Genomic DNA, 20,135 nt, shown 5'->3' with positions numbered 1-20,135 from the left:
GTTCTCTGTGAAGAAGGCTGGCCAGATGGAAGCTGAGCCGTCAACGGCATGCGGCTGACGAGCGAGAGAACAACTATGTGTAGAGACCTGAACATTTTCAAAGTTGGTGCGCGAGGCTGAACTGGCGCCATTGCAGTTGACGGGGCCTGTCTATTATCCGTAATCTAGTGTCATCCATGGCTGCATGCACATACAGCCTGCAATAGAGCCTCGGTGCTTGGAGGAAAATGGCCCCTGGTAATAGCAGGCCTACTATTACCCGGGACTGTCTCTCTTTCCGTACCGGCCCCGTGAGCCGACTTCCGACTTGGTCTCTCTGCTAGTCATGATAATTACTGGTAGGAATCCGTCCTCAGCCGTCTCAGTTTGAACCGTTTTTGGCAACGGCTGCGGCCCGCCCCGAAGCTCCTACGGGCAGACGGACGATTGACTAGTTGGCTTCTGTTCGCGACCAGTCTTTTCACTGACCACCAGCTCTCACGTATAGAGCGCCTCCTTGCAGGACCCGGTTTATCCTATTTTTGGGACGAGTGGCTGTCTAGAGGATTGTATTGATGGATTGACTGTTTCTTGAAGAGACTACTGCGTAGCTATTTGGTCATGCCCCTCTGGGCTCGTCAACGAAGAATGAGGCTGAGTCGGCGTCGGCGTATGGGGCGCCGTGCATGGTGCATGCCGAGACTCCCTAGTTGCTGTCGCTGTATGCAAGTACGCGCGCATGCCGGAGAGTACTCGCATGGATGCCCAATGAAGCGTCATTGAGCAGCGGACGTTTTCGAAATGATAATGGCAGAAGCCATGCGCGAGAATGAGTCTAGTGCCAAGGCCCGAGCAATTAATCGGTCACAAGATGTGAAAAAGAAATGCCCTCTGTTTCCAGCACGACCGAGGCCTGTAGCTACGCCGCCACCCGCCGTATTGCCCAAACTGCAGGCAAATTATCGGCCGCATACGGCATTGACCGCACACGACAGCGAGTCGCGAGGCTGATGTCTGTCGATAGTGCTTGCGGGGAACTGTGTGTTTCTCAAAGGCATTTCATAGTACCTCTGTTATTGCAACTTCTTTACGGCTACGGCGTAAAGAGGCTCGATAGCTCCCCGATTCTGAACTGCGAGTCCTCTTGTTCCTGCCCGGCCCACATCTGTATAACTACGCAGGACTACGTCGCCCAGGCCGACTCCCGCGGCCAGAGCCGGCTCCGAACCTAGCAAAGTATTTACAGAGTGCTCGACTTTTGGCCTTTATGGCGCCGAATGACCTAACATTTTGATTAGACAATTTGAAAAATGCTCAAGGGGTAAATGGCGGGTCAGGTCCAGAGAACGCTTTCCCAGTGCAAGATGGTCAAGGTGATCCACGTCTGCCCCCCCCCCCCCCCAGCCTTGTTAGCGCCTGGCGAAATTGAGCAACGAGAGAACCAGGAACCCGGGTTCCCAACGAAACTAATCTTTAGTTTTAGCAGACACAGCCTGACGCTCGGGCTTCTATCCCAAAGAAGAAAGGAGAGAAGAATCAAAAGGAAACAACTGCCGGGTTCTTGCGTGGGGTTGACATCTGGCCCCCTTTCGGGGGCCGAAACCCCTTGTCCCGGGACTTGGCCACTGGAGCAAGCGCAAGTTGTCCTGTGGGAACCGTTGATTAATAGACTAGTTAGTTAGTACTTAGTAATCTCGAACCTATCAGGATGCTTTGCGCGCGGGGGCTAGAGGCCTATGCTCTCAACGCAGCATTGCGTGTTCTTGTGAAGACGTGGTTTGCTGAAGCTGAGGAATGCCCTTGTCAGCATTTCAGGAGATCGATACAGCGTAGCATTGTATAAGAGGCGGGCTGTGTGGTAATAGTGGCTGGCGGACCCGGCCGCCTCCACCACCACGGATTTTACGTGGCTGCAGAACAGTTCGCCCGATCCGCTGGGACGGTTACATCATACGTTTCTTTCTTTCATCGAGCACTTTTGCTGAAGCTGCACGCCAAGTCGGATTGTAGGTAAAAGCAAAAGCCGAAGATTCAACACAAGGTGTCGAACTTTTTGAGGCAACTGAGAATAGAAGATGCAATAATCCCCTATCCGCAAAAATGTCAACTGCGCGGCGTTATTGAATCTACAATCGGGCTTTGGGAGCGCAAGTCGGGCAGGCCGATTATCAAAAACCCCCATCAGATGCAAGCCACAGCCAGTGGACAGCAAAAGATTCGGGGTAAGCTACTCGTACGGACCGACGTGGGCTCGGGCTCGACTTGCCCGAATGCCCAATAATTCCCTCGCAAAACCACTTATTGCATGTCTCGTGGTCCAAATGATCGTCTTAAGCGGCAGGGAAAAAATCTACCCCAATTCACTAGAGACAGCGAATAATAAGAGCCCATTTCATCATGTATTTGCCGGGCTCATTCGTGGAAGTTTTGTCTTGACTGGCCTAACTCAGTGCCCGCTCTGGCGGGCCGGGAACACTGCAGGATCGGAAAATCCTTTTTTTAGCTTCAGGCGCTTCTGTACCCTCCGATTGGTATTTCTAGCCCTGGTGAGACCTCTGGTACGGGGCCCCTGTCCAGCTGGTCCAGGATTCTCCCAGCTGGATCCCGACTCCCTGGTTCCCAGGTGCCAGCCCATTCGAGCACTGCGACTGGCTCGCAGGGTCATTACGATGGGCGCACGTCACAAGGCTGAAAAAAAAAAGAGGAGGACAAGCTCACCAATATTTCGTAATGCTATTTTTCCGTTACTCATCATCGTTGGAGACGCCGCCCGTCATGACGATGTACTTTGCTAGCTCGTGGGCTTTTTAGGGAGTAGTGGCCCTGTCAGACCTGTACCTTTCCCATGTAATACGAATTTTAATATGGTCTGCACATGATTTGAGGCGCCACTGGGGAGAAAAACCAAATAGTCTGCTATACTTCTATCAGTTGCGACCGGCCCGGCCGACGTGTTGTCACCATAGGCTCGAAGATCAAGCGGGCGGATTAGTAAAAAGAAAGTCTCGGGAATAAATATTATACACGCACACACACTGCACCAAGAAATGACGACAGAAAACGGCAACGACCTCTCGGGAATCTCTGCAAGGTACGTGGGAATCGAGGGGAGGCTGTGAGGCTGTGCGGTAACTAACGGAGCACCCGAACGACCGCCCGCGCATGGCAGTGGAGAGCGGACGCTGCGAGGCCACACACCCTCTCTCTCGTCTACGGGACATGGTGTCTTGATCAGTGGATCTGTAGCTGCTGCTGCTGCTCAAGCCGTTTTCTTCAAAAGAAAACCCAAGACAAGGGCAGAGGGGGGAGGGGAAGAGCACGCCAATGAAGAGGCTGCGAACACCGCGCGAAAAAGCTAGGGGCGTGTGGCCGCACTGTAACCGGTACTGCATGTAACTATACATTTACACCGTTCCATCCTCATCTGTCCACCCTGCCATGTGGAACTGGGACTCCCGGTGCGCGCCCCCAAAATTGACAAGCTTTTATGGATCTGCCTTTGTGCTCTTTTCCTTCTTCTCCCCAAGACCTGCTCTAGTCACCAGTAAACGTCATTTCTGTCTCGCCAATCAAAAAGGCACAACCTATATGCCAAAGCCTTGTCCCCGGTCAGCCTGGCCCGCCGACGCCTCCTCCCCTTCCCGCCGGCCATCACGGCGCGACGCACTACTCACACGCACGCACACACATACATACACACACCCCTCCCAAATCTTAGCGAAAAGCCTTATTTCTTGCCTATGCGTCAACACCCCCCTCTCCCCCTCAAAGCCCTTGCTCCGCGACCTGGCAAAGCGGAGCAAGGTCTCTGCGGGTATGTGTGTGAGTGTGCGTGGTGGATGTGTGCGTTACTCTTTATCAAGGTCGATGCGCCGCGTGTAGCTTTTCCTCTGGCTCATCTCTGCCCTATCATTGCTCCAAATCTTTGCAACATCAAATTCAGATTGAAACCCCTCTGTTGTGGTTTTCGGGCCTTATATTGTCTCAGGTCTCAAAGCTTGGGTAGCCCTTTCGCTTCAGGCTGCGCAGCTTACAGCTGTTCCACGACACGGCCTACCACCGCCAGCCTCCGCAGCTGCAGATGAACCGCGAATAATCGCTTTCGAATTATTATCGTTTTCTTTTGCTCAGCCAGCTTGCCAAAGTATATTAAGAGCTTCTGCCCTCGGTCTTCTTTGCCCTTGCTCCCATCTTCCATTCTCTGTATCCATTGGAAATTACTTCATATGAATACCCACCAAGCCTTTGACCCTGCTGCCTTGACTGGCGTCAATTGGTCCAACTCAAACTATTCTAATCTGGATGACGTCTGTTTCAACATGGGAGACTGTAAGCCGTGTTATAATTGAATGAAATATTTTCAGTTTGTGCTCATATTGACGTGTGCTCCGTCTTCGCAGTAAACGAATACCGCATCGCCCGCGTGGCTGAAGTGCTGTCTGACTTTCGAGATCTCCAACACTGCATCGCCTCGGGAAATGTCAGTGCCCCTTGCGAGGCTGACCACTTCACGCCGGCATGGACATTGTTGCGTCAATGCGTCGCAGAGGGTCAGTTTATCCTCGAGTGCTCCGCCGACATATCCTATCCAGTCGGTCAAAACGAACACGAACAGAAGAAGCTTGAACTTCAACAGTATGTCATCCCTTTTCCAGCTCTTAATCAATGTTCCGCTTGGACACTTGAACTGACCCATCTCCTGCCTCGGACAGTGTGCTGCTCGATGCGTACGCTCGTCGACACGAGGCCCAGAAAATTTACCTGCGCCAGATGGCAGCTCAGCGATGTATAAGCGCTCGCAAGCAGATTCTCGACACTACCGGAGGTCCTAGCCCATCCAACGAATTCCAATTGTATGCTTTGGATGCCCAACTGCAGCAGGTACGTGGACCGCTCCTGTGTCATGCTTTGGATATGTAGAGCCGTGTGGTGACATGTGCCGAATGCTCCAGACTGCTGACCACTTGCAGGAGGTGCAACAAATTACAGACGAGTCTGTCTATCTGGACCTGCTTGGCGGTGACCAGAGTCTTGGCCGCTGGACGGTCGAGGATCCTGGCCTCTTTGACATTCTCAATTGGCTGAGTACCCGCTCGTAATTTGCAAGGTCCCTAGCGCGAGACTAGGCTCCAAAAGCGCACTTGATACCATCTACACATGTATATCAAGGTCGCCCTGCAGCCAAATTACAACGCCGCCGACCAATGCCGCACTAGACACAATTGGGTCTAGTATTGGACAAAAGCAAAGTGAAGCCTCAGCCTCACCCAGGTTTATTAATTTTACTTTCCGAGTTACTCTCCCAAGGCAAATCTGCACTGGGGCGATATGTTACTAATATGCTTTCTCCTCCATGACGCTGGTTCGCCAGGAGGAGACACGCTCAAAAACTGGAACCGGCTCGTCGTGGCCGGCCGCGAACATTGGATACTGGAATGGTTCTCCGAAGCATATACTGAGCATGACTATCAATATGGTCGGGGGGGACTGGTTATGCTTTGGGGGAAAAAAAGTTTGTTGTTTCTGTACCAATGGTGTGCATATGTATGGATTATCATACGGCGTATTGTGGAAAAAGATATTGACTGTCAAACCGCATAGCCAGGAGTTACGGGTTGCTTATTCATACTATGTTGCATTATACAATTACTTTCTCATCTGTACCATACATCGATAGCGAGGAGTCTCTATCTTGGTAGACGAAGTGTTGCAGATACCCCGGGAAAAGATACCAAGTCAACTACGTCTTACTGTATACACACAGTCCAATACCAACCAAAGAAAAGAGCATGCCGACGCCAGTGTCTAAATTGCTAATTAGCACGAGCCCAAGGTGTGAAAGGGGGGATCGAACGCCTGCCTCCGGCACTGGAGGCTAGAGAGGGAGAGTGGCCGCATAAGACCATGCGGATTCTGCAGGGTCTAGATTCGTAGCCTTACCTCGACTGATGACTTTGCCTTCGACCAACCATTCACCGAGAACGGTAAAGAGAAATGCCATTGTGTTGACGATGGGCACTGTAAGACTCAGCTCTGCAGGTATTTGACTTGTGTTAGCATATAGTCAGACACTCTGTCGGCTTGTGCCGTGTGTGTCCGTCTTTCCAGTTGAGACAAGACCAGTGACTTATTCCCGCGACATCGCCAGCAAGCCATGTCCCGGGGAGAGAAGAAGCAGTAAGGAGTGAGAGAAGACGCACCGGCTTGTCCAATAAGCAAGAAGAACCACACACTGCCCGTTAGGTTCACCAGCAGGGGTACCGCGTACCGGGGGTTCTGCAGCAAATCAACGACAGAGAAGAACGCTCCGTAGAGCTTTGAACGCAGCCAGCTCGCCTTGACTGACGGATCGTCGAGGATCGGGTGCTGAGGCGGCTTGTGCGACTTGGCCGCGCGGCGGATGAAAGGCGTAGTGCCGCCCCACGCAATGCCCACCAGCAGGAAGCTGAGGATGTAGTTGAACACGGGGGGCTTGTCTTGCAGAGCGTCCATTGCGACTAGATGTGGCTTAGAGGCCCGGGATACAACGACGGCAGTGGTTTGGCGATCGCCCGCGGTAAAGGGGACGGGCCGCGATTCTTGATACGCGATTAGGAAAAAGAAAGCTCGGGGGGCGTGTGACGAAGTTTTCTTCTCCTTCTCTTTCAGCTGGGATGGTCTTCTTCTGAATAGTCTTGCGAAAGGAGGATTTCGACTTTGAAAGACGTGATTGGATACCGAGAAAGGGGACTGATATAAAGTGTGGCACCTGAGACCCGAAAGCAAAGCCCTCTCACAGTGTATGACGGGAGGGCTGGTGGGTCGCTGTCAGCTCGACAATCGGGCGGGACTGCAGAGATGAGGGTCCAAAAGAAAAAGCCGCCAACCCGCAACACCGTATTGTGACTTTGTAGATGACAAGAAAAGGATGGGCAAGAGGTTGGATGGCGGTCATTTTCCCACGTCAATCACGTCAAGGGGGGACGAGGGGCCCCCACTTCGTTAACCCGGAAGCGGTTTAGCCGGCTTATCCCGAATGGGAATAAAGCGGGGGTTCAGGCAGCCTCGCAACGCTGCTCTCGACCAATCACAGCAAAGGAGCTGACGGTCCCTGGGCTTTTGCTTCTTTGTTGCGATGCTGGGCGGTGGGAAGCTGGGAGATTGGCGTAATTTTCTTTTCCTCTCTACTACACTACACTACGAGTCTAATTCACTCGTCATCTCTGCCTGAAATCTCCGAAAAAAAACCTGCTGCGCACAGACGCCAAAAGACCACATACACCGATAACCCCGACAAGAACTTAGCGCTGCTTCTCGCTACAATTCTAGAGGGAAAGCTTTTTCCAGAGAGGTAAGGGGGCAGAGAGCCGATTACGAGTGCTTCCAAACTGCCTCGGGCGAGGTTGTACATCCTCAAGGTTGCTCTGTCTCGGCTTTCCCTTGACTATTTCCATGTACGGGCCGAGCTGCCTTCAACACATGCAAGAATGAACAGCACGCAACGGGGTCGCAAACAATACGAGCATACGGAAACCAATTTCAAAATGCTCCATTATATCTTCTGCATCTGAGATTGCCCCCCCCCTCCAGCCGTCGCATTTCAGGCGCCTTGCTCGTCCCACGAGCCGATAACACGTCGAAATGAAAACCCTGTAAACGAAGAATGGTTGGGAGCAGTACCTGGAAGTTGTCACGTTACAAATTAGATAAAACCCGAAAAGCGACTGCATAATATTCCGTTCTGGGAGAGGAATTTGAGCAGTGTTGCTCTAAGCTGAGCCGCCCCGAGATCCCTCGCCAAATTCCATCTTGAGCCAGTACTCGAGGTAATCTACCTGGGCTTCTGCAGCTCCAAGGACTGAATTAAGGGCTTCATCCGTAAGCTTGGGCATTTACCTTGTGAGTATGCATCCACATACTACACGTTGCATTTTGTTGAAGCCGGCTGGTACCGACCAGGGAGCCTCGTTGGACGGGTGACTTAGGAATACATTGTAGAAAATGATTACAGACGAAAAAGTAAAAAGGGGAAGAAAAGAAGGAATGGGAGCACTTGTAGCATATTTCTTGCATTCTGACTACGTCGCTGTGTTTCCAATTCGTCGATTTGGTATGGCACAATACTGCCATGCTCTGCAGCACCGTGCGAATGCTCTCACTCAAATCAACCAGCAACTTCTCGTCCTCTTCCCATGGCCGATTTCACCGAACAGCCAGCAAGGAGGACGAGCGAAGGCAAACGTTGACCCTGCCAGTAGCCCCGAGGCTAAGCACCTCTCGTTCACTCAACACAGTGTCCCCATATCCGAGGGCAGCCACCGGCAGGTAATGTCCAATACCCACAAGAATGAACCAGCATATCGGCAAGCCGGATGTTTTATCTGTCAGTAACAGAGAGCCCCTTGCCATAAACGTGCATGTAGACGGTTTCGGGACACAATTTGTTGACTTGCCTACCCGGTGAAACGATGTACTAAAAGATTGTACCCATACTGCCTTATTATCAAGCTGCCTGACTGCACCAAGGAACTCAGAATCGTTTTGTCCTCTTGCCATGGCAAATGGGTGACGCTGGTCAACCCTTGCGTATTCAAGACAGTCATAATCTGACACATCATCACTGTTCCTATCCGACACTAGCACCGTCAGCTTGGGGTATGAGAAATCCTCAACATGACTGCCAAACTTTGACCGCCATGCGAGCAACCCTCGGCCCAAGGTTGTCCCTCGGATGATATTGCCTGTTTGCGCGCCCCACATCAGTGCTGCCACCCCGAAATTCGTTGTAAGGGAAGGCACGACCGTCTGTCGGCCACATCACTCCTCCACGACTTAGGGGGGCCATGTATATATCAAAACAGCCGGAGAAATCGGTGCCTAATGATGAGCCTTCACACTGCTATCATGCTGAAAACGATGCTAACAACATTGCTGGTGACAGATGGTGTCACCACATCTGAAGGGATCTGCACAGTGGATACTGGAGAGAAGGGCGGCAGATCGGGATGTTCCAGTGATGGCTCCCATTTTTGCCGTTTTCTCCCCAATATGAAGAAGAGAAGAATGGTAAAAACCCGAGAGACAAGCTGTAGCTTTATAAAATTCACTGAAAATTTAGTCTCTTTTTCTAACTTTTTTCCCTCAACGCCACCAAGGCGCCGATGACACTCTCAAGCCAGTCCAGTGGGTGGGCGGTCGACACCTGGTGGCGGAGGTACCTTCTTGTACCTTTGCTCCTGCCAACAATGCCCGTTTGGCCCAGCTGGTAGAGCTATGCCGTCTTCAAAGACTCTCCAGACGAAGTTATCAGGTTCAAAAAGCCAGATTGACTGTACATGCCGTTTCTGATCGTTTCCTTGAAGCCAATATTCTATACCCATGTCGCAGGCCAGCATGATACTACTTTTTGTAGTCGACGTGTCGGGGCGGCGCGGCGGGGGAGCTGATCCGCAGGTCTGTTAGTGCTGTATCCACTTTGGCATGTAAACCTTAACAAGCCCTGCACGCCAGCAATATTAGTCACCAAGAAATACTTGGCCATGTCCGAGGCGGCACACCATACCCTTCTGCACACCGAGTAATGAACATGAAATCCCGGCAAATGGCTCGCTGGCCTTCATGTATTTGCTTCTCTGCTCGCACTGCTGGTACCGCATGTCTCAGATGGACAGAATCCCAGGGTACGCCTGTGTCTTACAAACAGCTCATGTTAATCACATCCTGCCCATCGCGATGTCGCACAAGGTTCGGCCTTAGGGAGAAGCTCTGGGGAAGAAACTACATTGGTGAGTCTGAGGCTTCAAGGACCTAACCTTAGCTGTTGAAAGTAGCAAAGAAACCCGGCTAGAATTCGAGTACAGTTACATTCAGATAGCCTCCTCAGAAGCGTCGTTCTCAGCCAGGTTCCAGCAAACAGAGATGGCATGCAGAAGAATCATGTCAATCGCTTTTCGTTTCCAGGACGTAAACAAAGTTTAGAAGCTTTCTCAGTTCATTCCTTCCATATCAAGCATCGCTATCCGATGCGTGCATGACCAGCTGCCGTGACTCTCCAGCCCACTTATACAGCCCAGAATCAAACAGGCACATGGCTGGTACTGTCTACGCTATATAGCGTTCCCACGAGCTAGAGCTTGGCCGGCAAATTCCCTGAGCAATGCAGCGTAACTATAATCGAACTAAAAAAAAAATAGAGATTCAATCCTGTCAAAATCGTTGCGCGACTTGCTTTGTACGTGGCGGCTGTTTCACTGTCATCGTAATGTGCTGGCGCCAATCCGAGGCGCTCCATAGAAGATTAGCCACGGCATCAAGTAGCCGCTAGAGCAGACCGATAGTGGTAATGTCATGCTACATCATTCATAACAAAATGTCAATATGGGCGGTCCTTCTGGTTTCTCATGGTGACTGTTATGTGGTTAGTATTGTATTACACAAGCTCTATAGGCTAGCAAACAAGGTCGAGCTGTCTCGACTGGGGAGATTTTAGTCCTTCTCGGCAATAGCCTGTAAACGGTCGTCAATCTCGTCCTCAGTCAGCATGCGGAAGCCAGGATCCGTGCCCTCCTTGCCATCAGCGCGGGGGCCACCGACAATGCCAATCTCAATCTCGCCCTTCTTGAAGTCCATGCTCAGCACCGTGCCCAGAGTCGTAATGGCCAGTTCAACAACCTCTTCCCAATCGCCCTCCGCGCGTTCCTTGTTACGTAGCTTCTTCTCGAGATGGTTCAGAGCCTCCTGCTGCTTGGGGCCGGCGGCGGTGCCCTTGCATCCGGTATAGTACCCCGCAGGGTCGCACTTGAACAGCTGGGCGCCGTACTCGGAATCGAGGGAAATGATGGTAGTTTCAACACCGTAGGGTCTCATATAAGCCTAGTTGTGCTGTTAGCATCATGCTCTAGCTGTGGCGCCTGGCGGCAGCACATACTCTTTGCGTGTAGACCTGGCTGATGTTGGCGAGACGCTTGGCGAGGGCATCGGCGGGCATCTCGTAGCCGTACTTGTATCGGAACTCGGCAGCTTCACCCTGTGCTCTTTGCGCAAAGGCTCTAGCGTCGGCGATGGATCCAGTAATAACGCAGCCAACGCCAGGGGATATCTTAAAGATGTGAGAGACGGAAGCAGGGTCGATCAGCTTGTCCTGTTAATGGTGTCAGTCTTGTTCAAGCCTATGTTCACTGCGTGGTATTTAGACATACGGGGACCTTCTTTTGCGACAGAACGACGGCGCAGTCCTTTCCGCGAATGCCTACAGACATGATGTTTGCGGCTGTGATGGCCTTGAAGGCGTACTCTGTCGTTGGGGTTAGCGCGAAGCGTCATCGGAGCCATCCTGCTGGGGAAGGCAAGTATCGCATCGCGGGAGTCGATCAAACGCACCGACTTGGTAGAGGCGACCATTGTCGGCGAAGATAGTAATGTGTCTGTCGTATGCGCTGGCTACAAAGCTAGGGTCAGCATCTCAGGGCGGCAACGGCAGCTCGTGCGAGCTAGCTTTCGTGGTAACGTACCAGACATTGTGGCGGTTTGCGGGCCCTAAACTGGGCAATGTCGGCTATGTGTGGGTTTGAAGAGCAGCGAAAGATGTGAATTGACGATGGTGAGCAGATGCAGGTTGGTGGTGTGGTGTTGCGGCGGCTGATGGCAAGTGATGAAGCTCAATGGACGCGTTAGCACAAGCTTGCCTAGAATCCGCAACGCAATGATGGAGCTCTGCTGGCGCTGGCTGGTGGGTGCCTGAGAGCGATTTTCTGCGTCCTGAGGCAGCCATTTCTGTGCGCTGGGTGCTGGCCGCAAGTGATGCGGCGGCGGCGGGCGTTTTAGCGGGCGTGGCAGGGGCAGGGGTTCTCGAAGGGATGGGCAGCTTTTTTCTGGAGACGGGCTGGCAGCTTTTTCGATGGCAGTTTCCGCGACAGCCATCACAAGACTCCATATCGAATCATTTTTGTGCCGTTGCGTGTACCTGGATATCGTACTCAACCTGTGGCCACGACACTGTGCTGGCTATTCCATCTGCGAACGCGCTGAGCCTGCTGCCCAATCCCACGGCCTTGTTAGTGCCCCAGACGCTCCAGAAAAAAAATCCATTGCGACCCAAGCCAGAGAATAGCTCTCTTCGCACGACGACGAAAACCCGTTGAAACACACAAAGAAAATACACAAAAATAGCTCAAAATGAGCGGCTCAACAGACGCCACTGCGGCCACTCCAGCCTGGAAGAAATTGGGCCTCAAGCTCAAGCACTCCAATGCAAACGAGGCCGCAAATGGGACCCCGGCCGTTGGGCATCCAGACCGTGCCCAGCAGGGCAGCATGCAGGGCAAGAGAAAGCACGCGGCCAGTGCTGCGTCAGATTATTCCTCTCCTCTTTCTGCGAAAAAGCCTCGCAGAGACTTTTCCAAATCATCAACAGGAGATGCCACGCCTCAGCTCACACGAAAGAAGTCCGTGGCCTTCGCCGACACGCCCACCAACAAGACTGCCGCCCCAGGCTCGACCACGGCGCGAAAGACGCCCGCGAAACCCGCCTCCAAAGCAGCAGCAGCCACCAAGGGCGGCAAGAGCCCGACACCCAAGAAGCAGACGAAGTCGCAGCCCACGGCTGATACCAAGCCTGCGCTCGAGTATCTGAGGCACTGGGTGTCGTCGCGCGACAGTTGGAAGTTTAACAAGAACCACCAGTCGACCCTCATCAAGGCCGTCTTTGAGAGCGGTATTCCGCCGGCCGACGTGGGCTCCTTCTACGACTACATAGATGATATCAAGGGTGCCGTCAGGATGAGACTGCGAGAGACGGCGCTAGCGATTCGCCTCAAGGACAATACGGATCGCGGCGCGGCCGGCTTTCCCGAGGGCACCGCCGACGCCGACGGCAAGCAGGAGATTTACGAGGCCGCCCTCGCCGGCTTCCTGGAGGCGCAGCAACAGGCGGCCAACAAGAAGAGAACCTTTGCCGAGATTGAGTACGTGACGACGGCGCAGGACGCCGACGTCATCATCCGCCGGCTCGTCAAGCGCATGCGTGCGGAAATGGTCATTGCGACGCTGTCAGACGGCGACGAGACGGACGTCAGCACCACCAGCAGCGCTCATGGCGCTACCGGCAGGGCTGCTGCTGCCGTGGCCGGCGGCTCCGTCGCGGACATCAAGACCAATGGCGTGACGGGCAAGCGTCGCCGCAAGCTACGCACCAACGTCGACGACAGCGATAGCAGCAGTAGCGACGAGAGCAGCGACGACAGCGATGATGACGCGGATGCGGACTCGGACTCGGACAGCGGCTCGGACACGAGCAGCAGTGACAGCGATGACAGCAGCGACGAGGACGATGCTGACGACGCCGATGAGAACATGGACGACGACGAGGACTCGTCAAGCAGCTCGTCGTCGTCGTCTGATGATGACTCTGATGACGACGACTCTGACGACGAGGCAGATGCTATTTCGACCAAAGGAGAGAAGATATCCAAGTAGATTTCTTTGTGAGGATAGATGAGAGTGTTTTGTGCATCGAGATATCATTTACGGACAGGGAAAAGTTGGTCTTGTTTTTAATACATTTGTACATGGTGTGACTTTTTTATAGCACTGGTTAGACTTGGCATATAGACGGACAAGATAAATGTGGTTCACTCCATGCTTGTTACCGATAGAACTCCATATACCCTCGAAATTTCAACCTCTTTTTCTTCAAGTTTGTTCAAGCTCACTCATTTATATTTGGTCTATCGAGAGAAAAGCATCATGCTCATTTATATAGCTTCGTGAAGCCTTCCTTGGGCGGCTGCAGCCAATTCCTCTCATCGTATACTCTGTCCTTGCCCTCAATCACATGAAACGTGTATATGATGCGTCCCTTTTCGCTCGTGTTCCTCTCGCTCTTGTGCAGCAGATTCCCGTGAATCAGCACCAGATCACCGGCCTTCACCTCGCCCGGCACATACATGTCCTCGCTCGGCCCGCCCGCCGGCGCCCCCGCGGCGCTGTACCCGTCCTCGCTCGGGAAGCGCGGCCCGTCATTATCCACCATTTCGGTGCCCTTGCCGCCGGGCCTGCGCACCAGGCGCTGCTCGACCGGCGCCCAGCGGTGCGAGCCCGGCAGGAAGCTCAGGCAGCCGTTGGCGAGCGTCGCGTCCTCGAGCGCGTACCAGAAGCCGACAGCCGACGGGCGGTCCGTGTACAGAAACGTCGAGTCCTGGTGCGGCGGCACGGCGCCGCCAATCTCGGGCTGCTTGCAGATGACCATGCTCTGCAGGCAGCGCGGGTCCCGGAAGCCCAGGCTGCGGGCCACGCCCGCCGGCGCGCCGTCCTCGAGCAGCGCCGCAAAGGGGCCGCTCAGCCCGTGCAGGCAGTGCCCGATCTTGTTGATGGCCTTTTCCTTGGGCTTGGCGAGCGCGCCGGAGGCGTCAAAGGCGTCCTCCTCGAAGAAGAAGCGGATCTTGTCGCCGCTCTCGAGAAAGTAGTCGTCGCCGACGTGCTCGGCGTCCGAGGCGCCGCCGGTTGTGAAGCGCGTGAGGGGGTGGTCCTCGATGGGGAACTCGCGGAGGAGCTTGTGCGTCTCGTCGAGGAGCGACGAGACGGTCGAGGGCGCGAGGGCGCCGGGGATGACGAGGTACCCGTCGGCGTTGAACTTGGCGAGCTGCTCGGCCGAGAGGCCGCCGGGAGGAGTAGCCGCGGCCGTCATCATGCGCGATGCGTAGTGATGATGCGAATTTTGAAATGTATGAGCGGAGTGTTTGATCCCGTAGTCAGATCTAGAGAACTCAGATGTCGTTGACAGGATGATGTGAAATCGTTCGGATTTCATTAGTGAAGCTGCGCTGTGGAGAACATGTCGTCGGAAGTGCCCGGCCGCGGGGAAGGACAATGTTTGCACCCCCACCTTGATAACGGCTTATACGAGCTGTAGGAAAAAAAATGAAAAGATGATTAAATATTGTATTCAGATAGAGAAATGCAGACATTTCACTAATGCCAACCAATTCGCCGTTGCCTTGATCATCCTACACACTACTGTGCCTGATCTCAGAAGCCAGAGACGCATCAAAACACCTGCCCAAACTCCGAATTAAATTGTATACAGTCATAAGATAGTAGTGAATAGGGGCATCCCCCTTATTCGGTGTCTGCATCTATGCATCCATAGGCTCGTCCAGGAACTCGTAGCCGTCCTCGGGCGGCAGCAGGTACGCGCTCAGCACCAAGCCCACCACCGTGACCATGCCGAGCAAGGCACTAAACAGCGTCAGATACCACGAGACGCCGAGCTGCCACCCGGGGATTATGAACTGGTCATCATGATCAAAGAGATATGCCTGCGCATCCCCTCTCGTTAGCCCCATCACATTTTCCCCTGCGTGCCTCGACTTCAGAAACATTGCACCTCATAGAGGAAGAACTCACCACGACAGAAATCACAATCAGCTGCACCGCCGAAAACGTCGCAATCAGGCCCCCGACAAACGGCCAGCCGCTCTCGCGCTTGTACTTGCCGCCGCCGAGGGTGACGGCAAAGGCCACCAGGCCCGCGAGGCCGAGGACGACGGAAAAGGACGCCAGCCAGCCGGTGGTGCGCCACATGGTGCAAAAGTAGCGCTGGCCCGACTGGCACAGCGCCGCCGTTGGGTACGGGCTACAGCGGCCGCCGTCGAGCGTCGAGCAGCTCTTGTGCAGGCCGATGGTCTTGTGGATGGTGTCACCCTTAGCCGTCGTCACGGCGTAGTCGATCCAGTTGGGCATGGCGATCGAGGCCACGACCATGGCGGCGGCTGTTTGTCCATGGTTAGCAGATGCTCTGAAAACTCTTGCAGATGCATGTATGTAGCCAGCACGGGGGTTATATGGGATGTTTCTGGGCGGCGACCTCGGGAGTGATGATGGGCGGTGGAGCTGCTCGCTGAGCCCGCTACAGTGCGGCAGCCCTGGGGTAAGGTAGTACGTACAGGCCACAAAGGCGACCAGCGCCGCGGAGTATACGGAAACGCGCGTCATGTCCTCTTTCGCGGGGTGTAGGTGGTGGCAAGAGATGAAATGTGTCTTTTGTCGAGAGACAAGATGGTGTCTGTCGAAGCCAAGTTTGCCCTTTGTTCGTGCCAGCACATGAGGCGAAGCTGGTGCCTGGCAGTCGCAAGCGCCGCCCCACTCACTCTTGACATCACGATCGCGTAACCGTCGAGCTACCCTGTTGAATGCTTGACAGGTGGTGCTGTCGTCTTCTTTCCGGCCCTGAGCCAATATCCGAAGCATGTTCAGTACCTGGGAATTAATTACAGAAATAGAGATTCTTTTATTGTCCGTAGATGATCGTATATACCATATGAAATGAGAAATGACTTTCACAACAACCAACTTTGATCCAAACATCAAGCATGCGGATGAGAAATCATTCCGACGAAACCAGATAAGCCTCTCCCTCGAGGCGTCAAGTTCCTCTGACGAATTTATGCTGATACTCCGCTCTCTGAAATCACTCAATCTTGCGTTTCTTAGCGGGCGACTCAGTTTCCGTCGACGGAAGCACCGCCTCCGCAACGTCCACCGCCGCCGCCGCCGGTGCACCATTCACCTCGGGCCTTTCCTCGGCCTCCTCGGCCTCCTCGTCGCCGCATCCGCCGCGGAACTTACCCAGGAGCTTGGACAGGCCCGGGATGCCGAGCCCGGCAAAATTGCGGCCCGCGGCCTCGCGCTCGCAGAGCGCAATGACGGCGCCGATGAGGTCGTGGTTGATGTCGTCGCCGACGACGCTGTCCTGCTTGTACGCCGGGTGGGCGGCGACGAAGCGGCGGATCCAGCGCGCGGCCGTGTCGAGCTCGCCGCTGGCGCGCTTGCTGATTAGGCTCAGGTACGTGGCCAGCTCGCAGCGCGTCTCGACGTCGACGTTGACGCTGTCGAGGTAGCTCTCGACAATGGGCACCAGGCCTGGGAACTCGCCGTCGGCGGAGCCGTTGATGATTTCGTCAATGCTCATCTCAGCATACTCGAGCTCCACAGGGCCGGCTCCAGGCGAGCCGGGCCGGCTGGGGTAGCGGGAGCCCGGACGGCTACCGGGACCGCCGTTGTTGTTGCTGTTCCCATTGGTGGCGGCGTTGTCGTCGCCAAAGACGGTGTTGGCGCGTGAGGGCCGGCTTGGAAAGACGTTTTTGCGGAAATAAAACTTGTCGTTTAGGACGGCGTCGAGGTTATGAGCGCGCTCCATATTCTCGTCGACCTTTTTGATGGGAATGTAAAAATTGAGGTCAAACGAGAGGATGGCGCGCGTGACGAGCACCATGAAGACGGAAAATGCGGCATTCTCAAAGTCGGTGACCTGAATCTCCATGGAGCGGAACTCGACGCGCCAGCCAATGTTGTTCTCCGCAGGCGGCGGCTTGAAGCGCATGTGCTGCCAGTTGGTCGATTGGATGTTTTCGAAATGGTCCGTCTTGGTGAGGTCAAGCTCCTGAAGGTCCTCCTCGAAAATGACAATGGGATCGCGGATGAACAAGTGGGCAAAGTGCGTGGCCAGGCGGTCGTCCATGCCGCCGTTGATGAGCTCCGTCTTGATCTTGGGGTCAAACACGAGATCCGGGTCCATGTACTCTTGCCGTAATCTGTGGTCCAAGGAGATATATGTAGAGTTGGAGGCATATCGCGACTTGGGAATCCTCCAACGGTCATTCTTGAGCGGCTTTTCTCCTAATTCCTCGGGCGTTCTGCAGTCGACAGCCCGGCTGATCTGGTTCCACCTCACGTCGGTGCCGGCGAGGAAGCCCTTGTATATGGGTGTGGCTGCCGTTAAAGCGAGCATGATGGGGCCCAGCGGGCTTAGTTGGTCGTAAAGCGTACGGCCCTCGTTGATGTTCTTGGCCTGGAACGTGATTTGCAGACAGCAGCTGCCCATGCCGAAAGCCATGGCGTCCATGTGGATGAAATTGTCCGGGGCGGCGCCGTTGCGCACGTCGTCATCCTCCGGAAACTTGTGCAGGTCATAGTTGACAGTGGGATCCTTCCAGGGGTTTGGCGTGTTCTTGTCGTGAAAGATGGGGACGTTGACCTGGACTTTGCGGCCGCGTCGGGAGCGAATGTTGGCGGCCAGCGTGGGGAAGCGGATATGGGGGTTGGCGATTTCGTCGGGGACAAACTGGGATCTCAACCTGTCGCCAGAGGGAGGGTAGTACGGGTCGGTGAACTGTCCCGGGGCGCCGATGCGAGGGTATGTGGTGAGAGTGATGGGGTATTCAGAAGATAGCATGTGCTCCTTGGCGATTTTACGACGGAGCTTCATGTCAGGCTCGACGCCGAGAAGCTCTTTGAAGCCAATGCCCCAGGGCTTGCCGGGAGTGGCCTCAAGCATGAAGCGGCCGAATTCTGGGTGGAAGACGGGAAGCGAAGTGGATCTGGTTGAAACTGTTAGCCGTCTAGCTTGATGTAAAGAGATACAAGCCGTCGTACTTTTTGGTGTCCGTCTCTTGAAGTGCCGGTACGCAGCCGCCCTCAAGATCCTTGTCTGCGGCAAGGGCCTTGAGAATCTCGGCCTGGCGAAGAGACAGGTAGACCTTTTCATTGTCTTTTGTGTAGTTGACAACCAGATACTCAACCTATGAAATGATCAGTATGCGATTCAATAAGATGATGAGCAGGGAACTCTCACCTCGTCACCCCAGAGCAGCGCATCGCGCTCTTTGCCTTTGGCCTTGTTCCATATTTCCAGCAATTGCTACTCCTGGCGTCAGCCTTGATAAGATCAACATGGCAGGCACTGGTATACACACTTTGATGCCCCATTCGCGAACCTGATCAGCACGTTTCTTGGCCTCGGGCCATTCCAGCGCCGTTCCCAGCGCACTGTCTCATTAAGTCAGCCGACAGTGTCAAGCAGGGCGAAGTTGGGAAATCCATGGACGAAAAGAGGCCATAACTTACAGCAAGCCCATTTTGGCGAGAAGAGCGACCTGAGTGTGGTTGTAGAGCGTAGAGATGCAGGTAGGGCAGGTAAAAGCTAAACGCAACCGGCTGTGTATATGACGCAACCTGTGACGGGCATGCGCTGCAGCGTGATGGATGCAAGACGCAACAACTCAGCTGCAGAATGTTGATGACCAAAAAAATGTACTGTAGCCCAATCAAGTAAGAGCATGCGCAGCTCCAAGGCTAGAATATCGGACGAGCAGTGGCAAAGGCAAAAGGCAAAGGGCAAAGGGCCCGGTGGTGGGCGGAGATGGGCGGTTTTTCGATATGTCCGGCCGGCCGTCTCTGGCGAAGGGCGGCGGCGGGCGGCAAGAGCTGGCGACGGCCCGGGCAAGGAGAGGAGTTGGCGGGCAGCTGTGCGGACCGTCTTCTCTCTTTAAAAGCAACTGTTCAAAGACGGCGACTGACGAGGATCTTGTGTTTTCTCGTTCGCCTTTTCCCAATTCTCAATGCATCAATTCCAGTGTTGGCAAGATCAAAAAGCCCAAACTCAGGCCGGAACTGCTTTGATGAAAATGCACCCAGGACGCTAGCCTGGAATTGGTTTTTCAACAGCTATTTTGCAGTGCAAACTGGTGGAGACGATGAGCCTAAGCCCCTCTAGAGAAAGGGCGGACTTTTTTTTCCTCTCTGTGCCAGTGGTTTGATTATATACGATGCTTAGAAATCCAAAGTACGCGGGGAAAGAAGGCGGGAAAGACAAGGGTGCTGATTCTAGATTCTTTTTTTGCTGCAGCGCCAGGTCCGAAAACTGGTCGTATCGGCGCCACGCAGAGAGACATTGTGTATGCGTACATGAATCACATTCTAGCCGAGCCTCTTCAGCTGTCGCCCAATTGCTCGCGCCGACCTGGGAAGAAATAAGGTTTCCCGTGCCGGCAGCGAGAGCGCATCAGTGAGTATGTCATCATGTGACCGGGCCAACGACTGCCAGTGCCGCGCTTCCTACTTGTAGCAGCGACAGCGACAATTTAAGAAGAAAGAAAATCGGGCTGTCGGCCGGCCTTGACGGTTGATGAGATTACAAAACATGCGATGCCGGTGCCTTGCCGCTTCGGATCGTCGTGGTGGTGACACTACTGTGCGGACTTTCTGCCTTTACAAATGCAGGCTGCAGGACAGGGCTGCTCTGCTTACACGGTTGACGGCATGGGCCTTTGCCCGGCTGTGCGCTACACTGGCTGGCTGAATGGCCGGGGATGGGGGGACGACGACCGTCGCCTGCCAATAAA

The 20,135-nt window shown here is 54.2% G+C and overlaps 9 protein-coding genes across 10 annotated transcripts; 4 read left to right on the top strand and 5 right to left on the bottom strand.

Annotated features, from left to right (window-relative positions):
* Positions 1-863: 863 nt before the first annotated feature.
* Positions 864-1,286, top strand: LMH87_000827 (uncharacterized protein; the record flags this gene model as incomplete). The annotated part of the gene is made up of 3 exons (XM_056198801.1): positions 864-1,018; positions 1,161-1,215; positions 1,278-1,286. 3 exons carry the CDS (start codon positions 864-866, stop codon positions 1,284-1,286), a joined length of 219 nt encoding a protein of 72 aa, XP_056055714.1.
* A 1,740-nt stretch (positions 1,287-3,026) lies between these two features.
* Positions 3,027-3,338, top strand: LMH87_000826 (uncharacterized protein; the record flags this gene model as incomplete). The annotated part of the gene is made up of 2 exons (XM_056198799.1): positions 3,027-3,070; positions 3,149-3,338. 2 exons carry the CDS (start codon positions 3,027-3,029, stop codon positions 3,336-3,338), a joined length of 234 nt encoding a protein of 77 aa, XP_056055713.1.
* An 867-nt stretch (positions 3,339-4,205) lies between these two features.
* LMH87_000825 (uncharacterized protein) lies at positions 4,206-5,078 on the top strand (the record flags this gene model as incomplete). The annotated part of the gene is made up of 4 exons (XM_056198798.1): positions 4,206-4,308; positions 4,380-4,614; positions 4,692-4,860; positions 4,950-5,078. 4 exons carry the CDS (start codon positions 4,206-4,208, stop codon positions 5,076-5,078), a joined length of 636 nt encoding a protein of 211 aa, XP_056055712.1.
* A 641-nt stretch (positions 5,079-5,719) lies between these two features.
* LMH87_000824 (uncharacterized protein) lies at positions 5,720-6,471 on the bottom strand (the record flags this gene model as incomplete). The annotated part of the gene is made up of 3 exons (XM_056198797.1): positions 5,720-5,784; positions 5,920-6,012; positions 6,180-6,471. 3 exons carry the CDS (start codon positions 6,469-6,471, stop codon positions 5,720-5,722), a joined length of 450 nt encoding a protein of 149 aa, XP_056055711.1.
* Positions 6,472-10,443: 3,972 nt separating this feature from the next.
* LMH87_000823 (uncharacterized protein) lies at positions 10,444-11,475 on the bottom strand (the record flags this gene model as incomplete). The annotated part of the gene is made up of 5 exons (XM_056198796.1): positions 10,444-10,830; positions 10,886-11,098; positions 11,157-11,251; positions 11,338-11,397; positions 11,469-11,475. 5 exons carry the CDS (start codon positions 11,473-11,475, stop codon positions 10,444-10,446), a joined length of 762 nt encoding a protein of 253 aa, XP_056055710.1.
* Positions 11,476-12,132: 657 nt separating this feature from the next.
* On the top strand, positions 12,133-13,431 carry LMH87_000822 (uncharacterized protein; the record flags this gene model as incomplete). 2 transcript variants are annotated; one of them, XM_056198794.1, is made up of 2 exons in its annotated part: positions 12,133-12,401; positions 12,449-12,563. In XM_056198794.1, 2 exons carry the CDS (start codon positions 12,133-12,135, stop codon positions 12,561-12,563), a joined length of 384 nt encoding a protein of 127 aa, XP_056055709.1. The 2 variants fall into 2 exon arrangements, with proteins under 2 accessions (XP_056055709.1, XP_056055708.1); XM_056198795.1 differs by having other exon boundaries at positions 12,133-13,431.
* A 274-nt stretch (positions 13,432-13,705) lies between these two features.
* LMH87_000821 (uncharacterized protein) lies at positions 13,706-14,764 on the bottom strand (the record flags this gene model as incomplete). The annotated part of the gene is made up of 1 exon (XM_056198793.1): positions 13,706-14,764. One exon carries the CDS (start codon positions 14,762-14,764, stop codon positions 13,706-13,708), a length of 1,059 nt encoding a protein of 352 aa, XP_056055707.1.
* A 325-nt stretch (positions 14,765-15,089) lies between these two features.
* On the bottom strand, positions 15,090-15,948 carry LMH87_000820 (uncharacterized protein; the record flags this gene model as incomplete). The annotated part of the gene is made up of 3 exons (XM_056198792.1): positions 15,090-15,272; positions 15,361-15,725; positions 15,900-15,948. The coding sequence occupies 3 exons, from the start codon at positions 15,946-15,948 to the stop codon at positions 15,090-15,092; spliced, it is 597 nt and encodes a 198-aa protein (XP_056055706.1).
* Positions 15,949-16,423: 475 nt separating this feature from the next.
* LMH87_000819 (uncharacterized protein) lies at positions 16,424-18,869 on the bottom strand (the record flags this gene model as incomplete). The annotated part of the gene is made up of 5 exons (XM_056198791.1): positions 16,424-18,332; positions 18,388-18,533; positions 18,587-18,652; positions 18,708-18,780; positions 18,859-18,869. 5 exons carry the CDS (start codon positions 18,867-18,869, stop codon positions 16,424-16,426), a joined length of 2,205 nt encoding a protein of 734 aa, XP_056055705.1.
* Between the last annotated feature and the right edge of the window lie 1,266 nt (positions 18,870-20,135).

The sequence above is a fragment of the Akanthomyces muscarius genome, chromosome 6 (genome assembly GCF_028009165.1).
Source record: "Akanthomyces muscarius strain Ve6 chromosome 6, whole genome shotgun sequence".
In the NCBI taxonomy this organism is placed as follows: Eukaryota; Fungi; Ascomycota; class Sordariomycetes; order Hypocreales; family Cordycipitaceae; genus Akanthomyces; species Akanthomyces muscarius.
This window is presented reverse-complemented; position numbering and strand designations above follow the sequence as displayed.